We start from the raw sequence: 15,794 nt of genomic DNA, 5'->3' as shown, positions 1-15,794 counted from the left end.
CAACAAAAGCAATTTTAACACATATAAAAATATGTGAGAAGAGGAGGATGATAAACATACAAACAAATACTCAACAATTTTATTAACTCAAAACTCAATAATAACAATATCATGTTGTAGTCATTCTCTTATAATCATTCTCTTATAAGAACTCACAAATATCAACTTAAAAACTTTCCCTCAAACTCATTCTTTAAAACTCGACTCAATTCTCTAAGATTCAACTCAACTCTTCAAGGAACAACATCCTAGACTAGCAATATTTATAAACTGCAACATTTTCTAAACAAACACAATTGTAAACAGAAACCTACTTGAAAATTGACTTGGCATTTCATAAACTAATATGAAAACTAAACAAAAAGGACACCAAAATGAGAAACTAAAAGAATTAGAAAACTAAATACTAAAGTAGTTTGGTTCAATTTACTTCAAGATTCTTAACGAAGAAGACTATGAAACTTAACAAAAGAAATGGTTACTTTCATCTTTTCAGTTTCTTAAAAAAAAAAAAAAAAGATATACCTAACTTTTCTTTTCTTTTTTTTTCCTTTCTTCCTTTTTTCCTTCCCCAAAACAAACACTAAAAATTTCAGACGGTGGAGTGATATTAGCTCGCCATCTCCTTTATGAATTTTGCATAATAACATGAATGAAAAAGTGCTAATAACAGAACAGAAAACTTCATATATCGAAAAAATTAGTTAAAACAATGAATTCGGCCTCACTTGAGGCTGGCTGTGGAAGGCTATTCCAGTGCCCACTTGTCACTCTTCGGCCCAAAAATTTCACGGATGGAAAACAAAGAGGTTCAAACACGTCAATGACTACCCAAACATGGAGTCCTTTTGGTCCATTTAGCAGAACGATTGTGGGACTCCACATAAGCCCATAACTCCTCCTGAAAACCCAGGACGCTAGATGGGTTGGATTTTGCATCATAATCGTTCTAGTTCACCACATCGCTCGGCTGGAATATCAAACCTACATAAGTAGGCATGACATCTCTATTCTTTTTTTATTTTTTTGGTCAAAGGTCAACTTCTATAGAAATAGGCATTACACCTCTATTCTTTTCATCAAGAAACCAAATTTAGACAGCCCAGTGGTGTTGTGTGAGAATTACTTTCTGTAACTCGAGATCAAATATGCATACCTATTCAATGGGAAGCTTTCGGACACTCCAGCACCATTTAGGACTTTTACCTTCTAACTATAGTCCTCGTAGCATCCAAATGGCAGAGAAGAGGAACCAAACTCTTCCAGAAAAACAAAGAAACCACAACCTCATAATACGAGCTGTTCAAAGCTAAAATGATTTGCAAAATTGACATAACATCTCAATGGTTCCAATTGCACTGATATGATGCCTGTACCAAAGAACAAGCAAAACAAAAAATGCAGCACATTGGATCTACACTAGTTAAACCCAACAACTTTGTCTTTAACAATAACAAAGCATCAATCCAAACAACAAAAAACAGCTTTGTCTAAACAAAACACCAGACACCACGATGTCCACACGAAGGTACTGAGACTAGAGAACACCGTCCAATATCAATACACTCAAACCTAACTGTCGTATAGATATCAATGCAGTCTAGACAGAGACCGGAAACATTAGTGTGCCTCAACGGCAGAATCTCCGCCACCAACCCTAGGTTCCGCCTCTTCAGTTGTAAATATCTTAGCAATCTTCTCGGTGGGTACCAAAGGTAGATAAGATGCAGCCCTGTAACCCTTCTCTGCTGTCTGCTGAACAGTCTGGTTATACTTCTCAGAACAATAACCAGCAGCAGGGGCAACAGCTTGTGCCACCTGAGGAAACAATGGAAGCTTATTCAGAGAGCGCCAAGCAGATACGGCGTAATGCTCAGCCACTGGCTCATATTTGGTGTAAAGCTCCCTCGCAGCTGGCTCATACTTGACATATGCATTCTTTGCAAGTCCTGAAGCAGTTTCCATAACACCTGCACTCTTAACTTCAGAAGCAACAGTGCGAGCAGCAGCAGGTGCCTTCTTTAAAAGTGGAGGAACATAGTTCTCCATCTTGCTCACAGATTCATCGACCTGTGCATAAGGTGGAAAAATTAAAGATCATTCTGCCAGCAGGCAATTTATGCAAATGAAACAAGAAAACAAAATCTCAAAATCCAATTTTAGTCTAAAAATTTGACGTTGTTGTTGGAAGAGTTTAGATCATGTATACATTGTCTTCTACAATGAAAGACTGTTGTAAAATGACCAAGCCTTGCACCAATACTTCGCCCCTTCCTCAAGGATTCGGTGAATTACTCAGAAGGAAACTCCTAGCCTAAGACAAGACTAGTTCCAAATTATAAAGAGGTGATAAAGAGCCCTTCTTCATGCCAGTCTAAAACTGAGGACTCCACCTCTGCATCAGACGGTATGGGCTTCCCATGCTTCAAGCCCTTTGCTTTTCTTAGTTTGTACCATGACCACCTGTTTCAGACCACATGAATGGGCATAGAGGAGGAGTCATAGACCCCCCCCCCCCTTTTTCATTTGTCTCTGGACGCAGATTCAAATTCTAAACACAGGCCTAAAAGAGATTAACCAATCATAATATCCTAGCTCTTTGAACAAAAACTGCGAGATTAAACACGTGATTTACAGGCATAAATAAAGGGTGCATCCACTGCCTAATCTACCCTTAAATTTCATTGCTTTTTTACTTAAAAACGAGACGTTCGAATTAACAAGTTCCCTTCAAATTGCAGCCAAACCATACATCAACAAAGAAATTAAATCCAATTCAAGAAACAGATGTATTTTGAATGATAATCAGAAAAACAAATTATACACCAAATTCTTAAACAGAAGAATACCTTGCGATCAACTAACTTGAGGAGCGCAAAGGGCACATCATGGAACTTATTATATACCGGGCCAACAACAGTTCTAACGGTGCCCTCAACGCGCTGGACGCCGGGCTTCAACGGGCCCGAATTATCTTTCGCGTAAGCGTAAACGCTAGCGGCGCAAAGCACCAGATGGAGGACCGCGGCTTGCACGAATTCCAAGTATTTCAACCTCTGCTCCTCGCTACCCTCCTTCATCATCAAGGACCCACCATAAAAAAGTCAGAATAATTCCCACATAAATCACCATAAAATTCAAACCCAAATAAAAAAAAATTTTACCCTACAAGAAGAAACAGAAAAAGAAAATAAAAGAGAATTACCATCTGGTTTTGAGGTTTGGGATCAGTTTCAGCCATCACAAAGACGATGCCAATCGTAGATCTGGGGAAGAATTTGAGGGATCTTTTTGCCTTTCTTGTGATTTGAATTGATTTGAAGAGAGGAAGTCGATGATAGTATGATTTATAGGTGCGGAAACTTAGGCGCGCATCTCTAGGAAACGGAAGGTTTTGGCTTTCATACCCCTTTCATAACTCACAGTTTTTTGTATGAGTGTTTCGATAAATGGACTCTGCGAAGACACTTCAAAAGCCGGCAACTTTTGAAGTGCTCCGCAGCACTTAACTACTAAACCCCCCAAACCCCCCCAAGCGATGTGGAAACTTAACCCCACAGGGTGCCCCGCTGCTAAGAGATAAAGACCCCACAGGTTTTGGCTTTCATACGATGTGGAATTTTGTGGGCTGTGTGGGCTAAGGAAAGGGCCGGAGAGTTCCTACGTATGGCGGTGATTTGCGTGTTGACGCCTGTTGGAGTTTTCATTCGTTTGGTGCTCTGATTTGATTTGACTTAACTTTTTGTCTTTCTTCGTGGCTAAGTTAATGGGGTGATAAAAGCTTCCATTCAAGTTATTTGGAAAAATTTTTTTTAAATAGCAATAAGTGCTTCTGGTGATGTAATAGATATGAAATTAAAAAATGATTTAAAAATTTTATAAAAAAAAGATATTGATGATACGTTGGAATATTTTTTCAAAACGCATTAATTATTTTATTTAAACAAGGATTAATTTTTTATATAGTGACGATATAATTATTTTTTTATAATAGAAATTTTAAAAGTACATCATATGTATATAATTTGAATTTTAAATTTAAATTTATGCTATGTGGCATAATGTAAATTTATCAGTGTAAAAATATTATACACTGACAATATATAAAAAATTATAAGTTAAAATTTAGCTTCATTATCTAAATGTTCATTATGATATTGGTCGAGCCTGTCCAATATATCTGTGAGCTCAAAAAATGCTCGATTTGATCGAGGCCTATACTCTGGGTTGAATTTAGCTATAAAATGAAAAAGGAAAACAAAAAGATATACTTGAACTTGAGTTGGAATTTGAATTAGTAAATAGATTTTTGAACATTAGCTAGTATTTGCTAATTATTCCCATAAAATGAAAACTATTATTTGAAAAAAAAAATTGCAAATTCTATGTAAGTAGCTTGGATTAGGTTTGATACCCGTACGGCGTTTCCGTAAACAATTTAAGCGTCTTCAAAGTGTTGGACTATGAGAGTAAAAAATAAGTCGTCTTCTAGAATCTTCTCAGAGCTATTGCATTTTTATAGATTCTAATGGATTGGGCCTCTTAGAGGATTCCCAGAAAATCAAGAGTGGTTATAGTCAGGCCTACTTGAGCTTTTTGGGGAATGACTGCTGCGATAAAAGGCTACGACATTTTTTTTTTTTTTGGGATTTGTCTAAAGCCCAGTCCATGTGCTTTTTACAAAACTGGGCCTTTTTTGTTAATTGTATTGTAACACTGAAATTAAGCATTTTAAGTGTCTATGTGCAAGGGAGAAACTAAACATGAGTTTATGCATTTAAATAGTGATTGAGTATTACTAACTAGTGCATAGTAGGACTAGTAAGAAAATTAACTTCTTTTTTTTAAGGGAAAAAAATAAAAGTTGAAAAGTATATATATTCAAAAAAAAATTGCTGCATTAACAATTAATCATTATGAATCTACATTCTTTCCACCCTAGATGTCATGCACGTGATTCGAATTATGAACCTGATAAAAGAGAAGATTCTAATAATCCTCCCCTAATCACCGGACCAACCCCAATAATTAAATCTATTGATCCACCTTCTGGACTATATTGATTGGTTGAAAAATTACAAATCTGTTCTAATGCTATTTTATGAAAGTTTCGCTTCAAAAAGAAAAAGAATGTTACTTTTTTTTTTTTTTGGTACAAAAGAAAAGAACGTTACATTAGTGATTTTAAGATATCATTAATTTTTATTGCACTTATCGATTTTGAGTTATAAGTCTTTGTTCGTTGTCATATCAATGGCTTCTATATCAAACCAAGTGGCAATAATGTAGGGGTGGTCACGGTTTAGATTTGAATTGAAAACTACATTAGAATCAATTCGGTAGTTTATTGAGCTGGAATCGGAAAGGCAATCGAATTTTGGAAACTGGAATCGAAATTATATCTGTGACTAAAGGTTCATGTTTATCAAATTTTTGAACTGGAATCGAAACCAATGATTTATGATCTGTTCAAATCATCTAAAAGAAATATTTGTTATTTAAACATATTTGACCAATTTAGAACTTAATATCAATAGTCAATATCAAATACCAATAGTTTCAATTCTAACACAACAACCTATTGTCCCTTTCCATTAGTAAGTCTATACCCCATGACTAATCTAAAACTAAGATGAATCGAATCTAATCAATAATAAGATATTTTTTTTTTATAAAATTTGCATCATTTTTCTTTTTCCTTGCATGTGATAATACAAGAAAGTTCTTTCTTTCTTTCGTTCTCTGTTTTTTACATTCATTGTCATATTTTTTTAGAATCAACTTTATAACAATAAGTGTTTAAACATAAATAAAAGACTAGAACTGTAATATGAACCAGAGGTTTAAAAATCATAACCGTCCCTACAAGGTTTAGTTTAGCTTCCTCCTTTCCATAAGATTGGGACAGTCGATTTTTAAACCGAAATTAGTGGTTTGAATGGCCAAGTTTAAACCGAAATCAGTGGTTTTGAAAAACGTTGGCATGTGTATAATAATGTGCAGAGCAGTCAATATCCCTTTGACCAACTGATGACTGTGTTAACCTTCTTTTCTTCCTCAAGAGGTCTTCTACTGTGATCTATTGTATTTGTAGCTGACATTCTTCGTTAAAGCACAAATAGGAAAAATTGTTTAAAACGTGCGTTATATTTTGCAAGATGACTTTTTTCATCTCTCACTTTTAAAAGTGTAATTTTACGTCCCTTGCAAATTCACGTTGATCAAATTTGGTTCCTACCTAGGTTTTTGACTAATTTTTTATCGCAATCCACCATATGTTTTGCACATGATCATTTTTTAAGGACAAAATTATCAAATCAAAATTTACATAATTCGATTCATAATCCCTCATATTTTACAAAATGAATTATTTTGTCCCTAACATTTTACTAAATGAATTATTTCGTCCATCACCTTTCACAAAATGAATTTTTTCATCCCTTAAATTTTTCAAAATGGATTTTTTCATCCCTCATTGATCATGTGTACAAATAGGTTTTTTTTTTTCTTTAAATCCATGTATATATTTATTTGATTTCACCTGAACAGTACAAATAACATATAATATATCTTTGTTTGATTTCACTTAAACAGGCTAATCGTAATTGAACACATACTATTCAACATATATATATATATATATATATATATATATATATAGGGATTTAAAACTAACAATTTTGTTTTAAACCATGTATATATCTAGATGATTTCACCATGTGAATCTATTTAATATTTGTGACCTTTCTCTTTTAGTAATAATTTATTTATTGAATTGTATAATAAGGTCATCTAATTAATGGATTCTAACTTAATCATGCTAACAAATTACAATTTAAATATGAAATTTTTACTCACCACTTTTAAAACCAATAGTTGAATTACTTGCCTTGTAATTGTTTTAAAATTTGAAAGTGCCAATCACTTATTTCTTTTGGTCATACTTTTCTTTTTTTCGGTCCAAATTAATTCGATATAAACACTCGATAATGTTTAGAACTAAATATTTTCTTTGTTTTCAATTTTCGAGTAAAACAAAATGAATATGAGTAAAAAACTAATAATTTTTTTAAATCAATGTATATATCTATTTGATTTTACCTGAATAGTACGAATAGCATGTAATATATTGCTATTTGATTTTGTCTGATGAAATCAAATAGAAATATATTACATGCTATTTGTATTATTCAAGTGAAATCAAATAGATATACATGTGTTTGAAAAAATTTATTCACACACATGATTAACGAGGGATGAAAAAATCTATTTTGAAAAATGTAAAAGATGAAAAAATTCATTTTATGAAATGTGAGGGACGAAAAATTTTATTTTGTGAAATGTGAAAGACTATAAATCGAATTATGTAAAATTTGATTTGACAATTTTGTTCTTAAAAAATGATCATGTGCAAGGCATGTGGTGGATTCAGGCCAAAAATTAGTTGGAAACTTAGATAAAGACCAAAATTGATCAATGTGAATTTGTAACGGACAAAAAAAGTCATTTTGTAAAATGTGAAATACGTTTTGAATGATTTTCCTGCACAAATATATATATGTTTGTGACAGAAATGTATGCTTCACTGTTCACTCTAGAAGTTATGAACCACTGTTAAACTCTATATATTATTTGTTTGGGCCAGTGGGGTTAAGATTATACTTCCAAGATGAGGTCGTCATTATGCGAACAGAAATTTAATTCAAGATTATATATTTGTTTTGGTCGTCATTTGCTTTAAGCATTTGAAAGTCATTTCTTATTCGAGTAATGATGAATTTTGTATTTTGTTAACTCTATAAATACAATCATATGTATATATATATATATATATATATAATAAAGTCGTATTTTCATTTTTATCTCTTCATGTTTTCTCTTTCTTACGTGGCTTAACGAGACGGCAAGTAGTTTCTTACGTGGTTTGCTTCTTTTTTGTTTAGATATATATCAATTTTTATTTCCTATAAGAATTTTTAATATTATATGATTCTTATTTCCTACCCAAAAATGGAACTGGAAATTAATGCGATATAAATAAAAGAGACATAAATATCTCTATTAGATATATCTCCAAATTCATGCCAATAATTTGTGTACTGCATAGGGAACCGAAGTACATAAGAATTGTTATCACTAGAAAAAGTAGAAAAGTAACTAATTTCAAAAGGAACCATTATTAACAGAAGTCAATATCTGATGTTGGAAATAAGATTCTTAATAAATTTTATTATTAAGTGTGTTATCAAGACATAGTGCATAGCACGAAATTTTTGGAAAAGAAAAAGTTAATTGAATCCAATCATATATATATATATAATAAAGTCGTACCCTCATACTTATCCCTTTATATTTTCTCTTTCCTACGTGGCTTAATGAGACGGTAAGTAGTTTCCTACGTGGCTTGCTCCTTTTTTGTTTGGATATATATCAATTCTTATTTTCTATAAAAATTCTTAATATTATATGATTCTTATTTCCTACCCAAAAAAGGAACTGGAAAGTAATGCGATATAAATAAAAGTGACATAAATCTCCTCTATTAGATATATAGGAATAAATGATAATATATTTTTTATAGGAATAAATGATAAAATGTTTGTTAATTGATTTTTATGATCATATACTACGATGTTTGTTAATTTGCCTTCAGGAAAAACAACAAAAAACAAAAGGCACTGGAAAGTAATGCGATATAAATACAAGAGACATAAATATCTCTATTAGATATATCTGCAAATTCATTAGTTAATTAAAAGAGTCTGGCCGTTTACTTAATTATAATCTTTAGTTCTTTACATATTGTTATACACAAACTTGAATGCGATAAATCATTTACTTTTTTATACTTAGTTATCCTATTTTGCTATCATGCAATGATAATAGAAAAATCAATAAATGCTTATTTACACGGACAAATAGAGGAGAATGTTCAAACAGAAAAAAATAAAAACAAGTTTTTGAATAGTAGAATATTATTTGATACTATTTACTGCACTTTTTATTTATTTTCAAGTTTTTGAATGTTATGGTATTGTTGAATGTTATTTTTTCTATTTTTGAATTATTATTCACTGAATTAGATGTTCAAATTTATATTATAAAAATACTTTACATTACAATGCGCACATAGTAATATACTTAAGACAAGTTATAATAGATTAAACATTAAATATGTATTTTATAGCGACATTTTTATAAATTGACTAAAGCTTATTATTTTTCGACGATTCCCGTTCAACGAACGGGTACAAAACTAGTTGTACTATAGGATGGATTTTTTATTTTAAGAAACGGAATGTAATGAAATGTGAACTTTTCCAAATACCAAGGCAATGCCAAAAGAGAATGATATTTTCCAAAATTGAGAGATGTAATTGTGAGAAAAAACTTAAAATTTTGTACAAATTTTAAACCTAATTTCCAAATCTAACAAAGTTTTTTTTTTGGCCCGGGGGGGTTTAAATTGTTGGATGTGTTTAAATTTTGTGCTATAGGATGGATTTTTTATTTTAAGAAACGGAATGTAATGAAATGTGAACTTTTCCAAATACCAAGGCAATGCCAAAAGAGAATGATATTTTCCAAATTTGAGAGATGTAATTGTGAGAAAAAACTTAAAATTTTGTACAAATTTTAAACCTAATTTCCAAATCTAACAAAGTTTTTTTTTGGCCCGGGGGGGGGGGGTTTAAATTGTTGGATGTGTTTAATTTTTTGGGGTAAATTGCCTTTTATCCCTTTGTAGTTTGATATTTTACCTTATAACCCATCTATGCTTTAAAAATCTATATATAACCCCCACATGATTTAGGTTAAATTGTCACCGCTAGTGCATCCGTTAAAACTAACAGTCAATAGTAAAAAATCAAAGTCAAACTAATAAATTGACAAATTCATTCTTTCACTACTTTTTTTTTCTTTTTTCTTTTTCTTTCTCTCTTTTTTTCAGAAGGGAAGATATAATTTTGAAAATCTATACATTGGCCTACAAAATCTTAATTTTCTCCAAATACAAAAGAGTTCAAAGGGAAACAAAAATAAATAAACAAGAAACAAAAATGATGGAAGGGAAATATAAAACAAATAAATACGAAACAAAAAAACTAAATCTTTTTTACTACAAATATCATTATAGAACCAATGTTTAATGGTATTTCTATTTTTTATTTTAATTTCTTTTTATATTTGGAGGAAAAAACGAAGTAATAAAAGGGTAAATTTGTTAATTTATTAGTTTGATTTTGACTTTTTACTATTGATCGTTAATTTTAATTGAAAAACTAATGGTGACATATTAATCCAAATCATGAGCGGGTTATATATAAAAGTTTTTAAAGTATAGGGAGTTATGTGGTAAAGCACCAAACCATATCCAAATATAAGGTAATTTATCCAATGTTTTGCTTTTAATATGTTTATTTGTTAGGGACAGCAGCATTAGTCATATTCGAGTTCCGTTCAAGTTTCTCAAACGACGTTGAAAGGCTGCACATTATGTATGCTAAATTGCCCTAGAAAAGCAATCAATTTACTGCTCTTCCACAATGACATGAGGAAGATTTCGAACTTTTTGAGGTTTTATTTCAATTCATAAATTGGTGATGATGAACGAGAAAGCATTGCAACGGTACAGAAAAGACGAAGCCCAAGTCATAATTTAACATAAATGGTTATAAATCTAAGTCTCGAGGAAATTAGTTCAAAATCACGGCAAATGTCAAATGGAAAGCATTTAAGGAAGATTTGGCATCCATGCAGATGATTTTTGCAGGTATCCAGGTTCTCTATGCATTGAGATCCCACAATAGCAAATATTAACATATCTTTTTTGATTTTTCATTCCAACGGTGAAAAGTTTTCTTCATATGTAGAGGTCTAGACTTACATTAAGCTGCATGAACATTGTCCAACTTTTGTGCAGAAAATTTTACATCATGAGTCTATGCAAAATTAAATCCAAATTGTATACTTCCAATTTCACCATTTTTAGCTCTCACGGGATAAGTTGCAGAGTTTGCCATTGTGGGAAATTCACATTCTTAAATGTACTAAAAGAGAAGGAAAAAAGTTCTGAAAGAATGAAGACCGGACCAGACCGGATCAGACCAGATCAGACCAGACCGAAATAGGGTTCCATACATTCTCATCATGAGCAGGGGTCATTCAAATCCCAACAGGCGCTATAAAAGCTGGAACAAATTTAGTGTTCCTGTAGCTCAGCTGCTTAACATGATGCATAATGGCTATCAATAACAGACAACATTCTAATAAAGTAGAAAATAAATCACCTTTAAAGATTGCATGATCTTTGCAGCACTTTAAGATCATGAAATCATGCACAAGATAAAATTAAAAGAAGGAACAAAGAGCCTTCAACATTCAAAATCCTAATTATAGCTGTGAATCCAATTTATGGCATTTCAAAATCAACAGGGACAAGGTCCACTTGTATTTTATGTTTGTACTGTGTATACTCCAATGCAGGCCGGCATTGATACATCGTTAAGTCCCAAGTGGGACTCATAATTACTTTTTTTGATAAAAAAAAAAAAAAAAGAAGCCAATATTATTAATAAAGTATGATAATTTCAGAAAACCTCTCCTGAGGTTTCTGGCTATTTCATTGGCTTCCCTCCAGATTTCTAAAATTATATTAACCTTCCTAACCTCCCTTGAGGTTAATTATTTTGTAACAGTTTGGCCCAATCGAAAATTAAAAAGTAATATTATGAGCGAGAAGATAATATGATTCCATCAATGTCCCTCATCTGTTAAGGGAGGCTAGTGTGATTTTTAAAATCTAGAGGGAGGCTAACAAAATAACCAGAAATCTCAAGAGAGGTTTTTGAAATTATCCGCAATAAACTAGTTGGAAATCGTTTAACACGATTTGTTGGACTAAAAAAACCGTATTAATGACAAAAAAAAAAACATAAAGCATGTCATAAACATACCAGATAGTACTATTAGGAATGATTATTGAAGGACACAACTTTTAAAAGAACAAAAACAGTCAAGTTAAAGGTAAGAATCAAATTATTGTGTTGACAAGTCCATGATTTGTATTTGAGTAACAACTCGAACTATTTTTTTTTTTCCCAAATTCACATTAGAAAGTTGAGGAAAAGCATATTTACTTTTGAAATCATTATTATTAGTTTCTCAATGCCAAATATGATTAATAACATAAACCAATAGGATTACCATACTCCTTACTTTTACATTTAAAGATCCTTCCTCGAACGCGCACTGCACTTTAATTGAGTTTACTAACTAGGCCTTGTTTGGATTGCTATTTTCCGTCAAAAAATTACGTCGTTTTCTGTAATCATTCATATTTTCCTATTACCTTTTTCCCTCACATACATCAAATCGCTACAGTAATTTTTCCATAAAAAATCATGAAAAATACAATTCAAACACAATTTAATAGTTTATCAATTTTCTTGCAATCCCATTTCTTTGCAAATAAGAAACTCGAAACAAAAAGAAAATTTCATAGAGAAAGAAATGAAATTGTACAAAGACATAATATATAACAACGAAATTTGATATGACCAAAATCTTTTTTCACATACTAATGCTCAAAAATCACAAAACAACAAGTCCCATAATTAACCTTCTCATGTCATGAGGATGAATCCAGATTGGGAACAGAAGATGGGGAATCAATCATCAAATTCAAATTTGACCACGCTATTAGGATAGAGGAAAGTTAATTGGATCCAACTAGTAGTGCATTATCATGAGCCGACAGCCAACAACCGCAGCAATCATACATAGAATGTCATCATCATAGCCTATAATTTTACTGATCCAGACTTCTCACAACCTACCTGTACGAATAAATACAAGAATTCCACTACTATCGCACAGCTAAGCCCGGTACGGATTCGGATCTACAAAGCGCTGCGAATTAATCTCAACCGTTGATTTGAAATTCGTTTCAAGTCAACAATCGAGATCACCTGAGCCCCGTTGGACCAATCTAGCCCATCAAAAGTTTCTACTAATAAGTACCAAACACGGATTTGCAAATTGAATTTGGTCGAAATGAATTTCAAATCAATGATCGAGATCACCTGAGTTCAATTGGACCAATCTCAGCCGTCAAAAGTTCTAAGTACAAGAAAACGGATTTAAAAACATGATGGTACAGGACAACTCATATTCGGAAAATGACAAAGGAAGCCCGCCTGTCCTTCACATCATCCGTTCACAATCTCCCTAATAAGCTCCAACTCTATCTATCACACTTTTCATTTTCATCGAAATAAATGATCAAAACAACCGCATACTTCATTCTTTTTTTTTTTTTTTTTTTTTTGCCCTTTTTGGCTCTTCCGCAACATTTTCCCCTTTTTCTAAAATCAGATTTAACCACATACTCCACCATCGAAATGCAATCATAACGCGAAAATTAACATAGAGTTGAAATTGTATCCGAGTTGTGGAATCGAACTTGACACCGATTTTCATCAGGGTTGTATCAAAAAGCTAGGAAGAACAAGAAAAATTCAAATTGTGTAAAGAAACCCCAAAAAAAAAAAAAAGAAAGGTAAACAGGGAAACTAAGAGGAATCATCAAAGGAATAGATGTATATGCAATCGCATTATCGACAAAAGAGCAAGTATAGGTCGGATGTAAATCAAGACAGCATCATATTTAGAAAAAAAAAATCCTAAATTAACAATAATATTTTCTTCAACATACACAAATCAACACCCATCACCGAATTCTTTTATACCACTGTCTCTCTCTCTCTCTCTCTCTCTCATCAGTGTATAATCAATCACAAGAGGAAAAAAAAATGGATTAATTTACCCACAAAAGAAAAAGAAAAAGGAAAACAAAAAGATATTGCAAGATGAATACTAGTACTAAAATTTTAACTCCTGCAGCGCGTGATGGCACTGCAGCCACGAGTGTAGGGGTTAGCTGGAGCACCAGGGCGGCAGTTGTAGTAAGACTGACCGCGGCGGGAGCAGGGGACACTGTTCCTCTGGAGCGCACCGTAGCTGATGTAGCGGGTGGTGGCTAAGATGCGCCGGTTGGATTCAGAGTCCAGCTCGAACTCCACCCCGTCGTCTTCCCCGACCAACCCAGATCTCGCCATCCCGGGCATCATCATCCACCCCATCTGGGCCGCATCGTAATGGTCCCCACCACTTGCGGAAACCACAGTGCTGGACAGCACCAGAGCTGTCAGCAGAGACAGAGCAAATAACAGGGTTGAAAGAGATGAAGAATTTGCCATGAAATCTTCTGTTTTTTTTTTTTTTTTTTGTTTTTGGAGGGTTTTTGAAATTTGGCTTGGTTTTCGCCTCTGGTCTGATTTGATTTCTTCTTCCACTTCGCTACTGGACTATACCTCAGGACAAAGGTGGGAGCTTCAGCTGAGAGAGATGAAATATAAGTAGAGGGGAGGAAGAAGAGATTGACCCTGAGGTTAGACTGATTTACGAGGTTGCCACTATGGGAGGGACGTGATTGGGTGCGCACCACTTTCAAGCTTCCAACTGCCGCAGACGCGGACTTTTGAACTAAGAAAAATGAAAAACGCGGACTCGCCAAAGAAAGGAAAAAAAATAAAGAAGAAAGGAAAAAGTCATCAAAGGGAAACCTTTTCTCTCTCTCTTTCTCTTTCTCTCTCTCTTTCTTTTTTCTTTTTTTTTTTTTTTGTTTTTGTAATGGGAGGCCTTTCTCTTGTTCTTTGACCATTTTTTTCTCGTTCGCAAAATATTTTCAAGAAAATTTGAATATTAGAATGCAGGTCAATGAATTTAATTCCCTAACCTACGTCCAAGTAAAAATTTAAAACTTTTTTTGTAATCAACTACTCTACGCTTTTGACATTATTCCTTTCCTTTTTTTTTATGAATGGTGCAACTCATTATTGGCTTATGTATTTTTTTTATTTTTAAAATTTTTAAAAGGGTAACACAGCAAACTTTCGGAAATAAGAATCGTAAATAGCACCCATCATACATACAAACCTATTTTCTTATGGAATTCACACTTTAAAATCTGGTTTTCCAATGAATTTTAAAAATATTTTGGTAACTGCACTTTGGGAATTAGCATTCTGACTTTAAATATTAGTACTAGTCCAGAAACAATGCCATGATAAACAAAATAATTAAGAGACTTACCAATTCAATACCTAACTTAAGTAGATTAATCAACAAATTGTTGACTTTATCCAAGTCTTGTCACAGAGAAAAAAAAAATCTTTTTTGTTGGTGAATCTCTCCATTTCAACTAACAGGGTAAAAAAAAAAATGCTATAATTGCAGAAACCACCCCTTAAGTTTCTAACAATTCCAAAGAGTTCCCCTTAAGTTGCAAGAATTATACTCACCTTGCATACTTTTATTGTTTATGCTTCAAAACAAGTCTAGTAGGCTACATTTTCTTTTGAATGTCCTAAACCACCCTTTTTTCACCCATGATGGAAAAAGAAATCTGTTGCCAAGCATTCCTTTTCTATCAAAAAAAAAAAAAGGAAAAAAGAACTTTGCTAATTTGCTTCTTAGTTCTTCTTGGATTTCATTCTAAGTTCTTCCATGGCTATCACCAAAGCCAAGCAAACACCCTAATCCCTATTCCAAATAGAAATCAATTGCTAAATAGTAGGCAATACTACTTTGCACCAATTTTTTTTATCAAATCCTTTTGCACTCTTTTTATGGTTCCCTTCTTTGTTCTTCCAACAACACTATCATCAAATCCAAAAATCAATTCAAACAATTCTGGGTACCCAAAATTTTTTGCAACACTTAATCTATCA

The 15,794-nt window shown here is 32.7% G+C and overlaps 1 protein-coding gene across 1 annotated transcript; it reads right to left on the bottom strand.

The window, feature by feature from the left end:
* Positions 1-1,302: 1,302 nt before the first annotated feature.
* Positions 1,303-3,391, bottom strand: LOC113727660 (stress-related protein). Its single transcript, XM_027251943.2, has 3 exons — positions 3,206-3,391; positions 2,850-3,074; positions 1,303-2,070 (listed from the first exon to the last, which is right to left on the bottom strand). Exons 1-3 carry the CDS (start codon positions 3,239-3,241, stop codon positions 1,621-1,623), a joined length of 711 nt encoding a protein of 236 aa, XP_027107744.1. The 5' UTR covers positions 3,242-3,391; the 3' UTR covers positions 1,303-1,620.
* Positions 3,392-15,794: the final 12,403 nt, after the last annotated feature.

This window comes from Coffea arabica, chromosome 2c, assembly GCF_036785885.1.
Source record: "Coffea arabica cultivar ET-39 chromosome 2c, Coffea Arabica ET-39 HiFi, whole genome shotgun sequence".
Taxonomy (NCBI): domain Eukaryota; kingdom Viridiplantae; phylum Streptophyta; class Magnoliopsida; order Gentianales; family Rubiaceae; genus Coffea; species Coffea arabica.
This window is presented reverse-complemented; position numbering and strand designations above follow the sequence as displayed.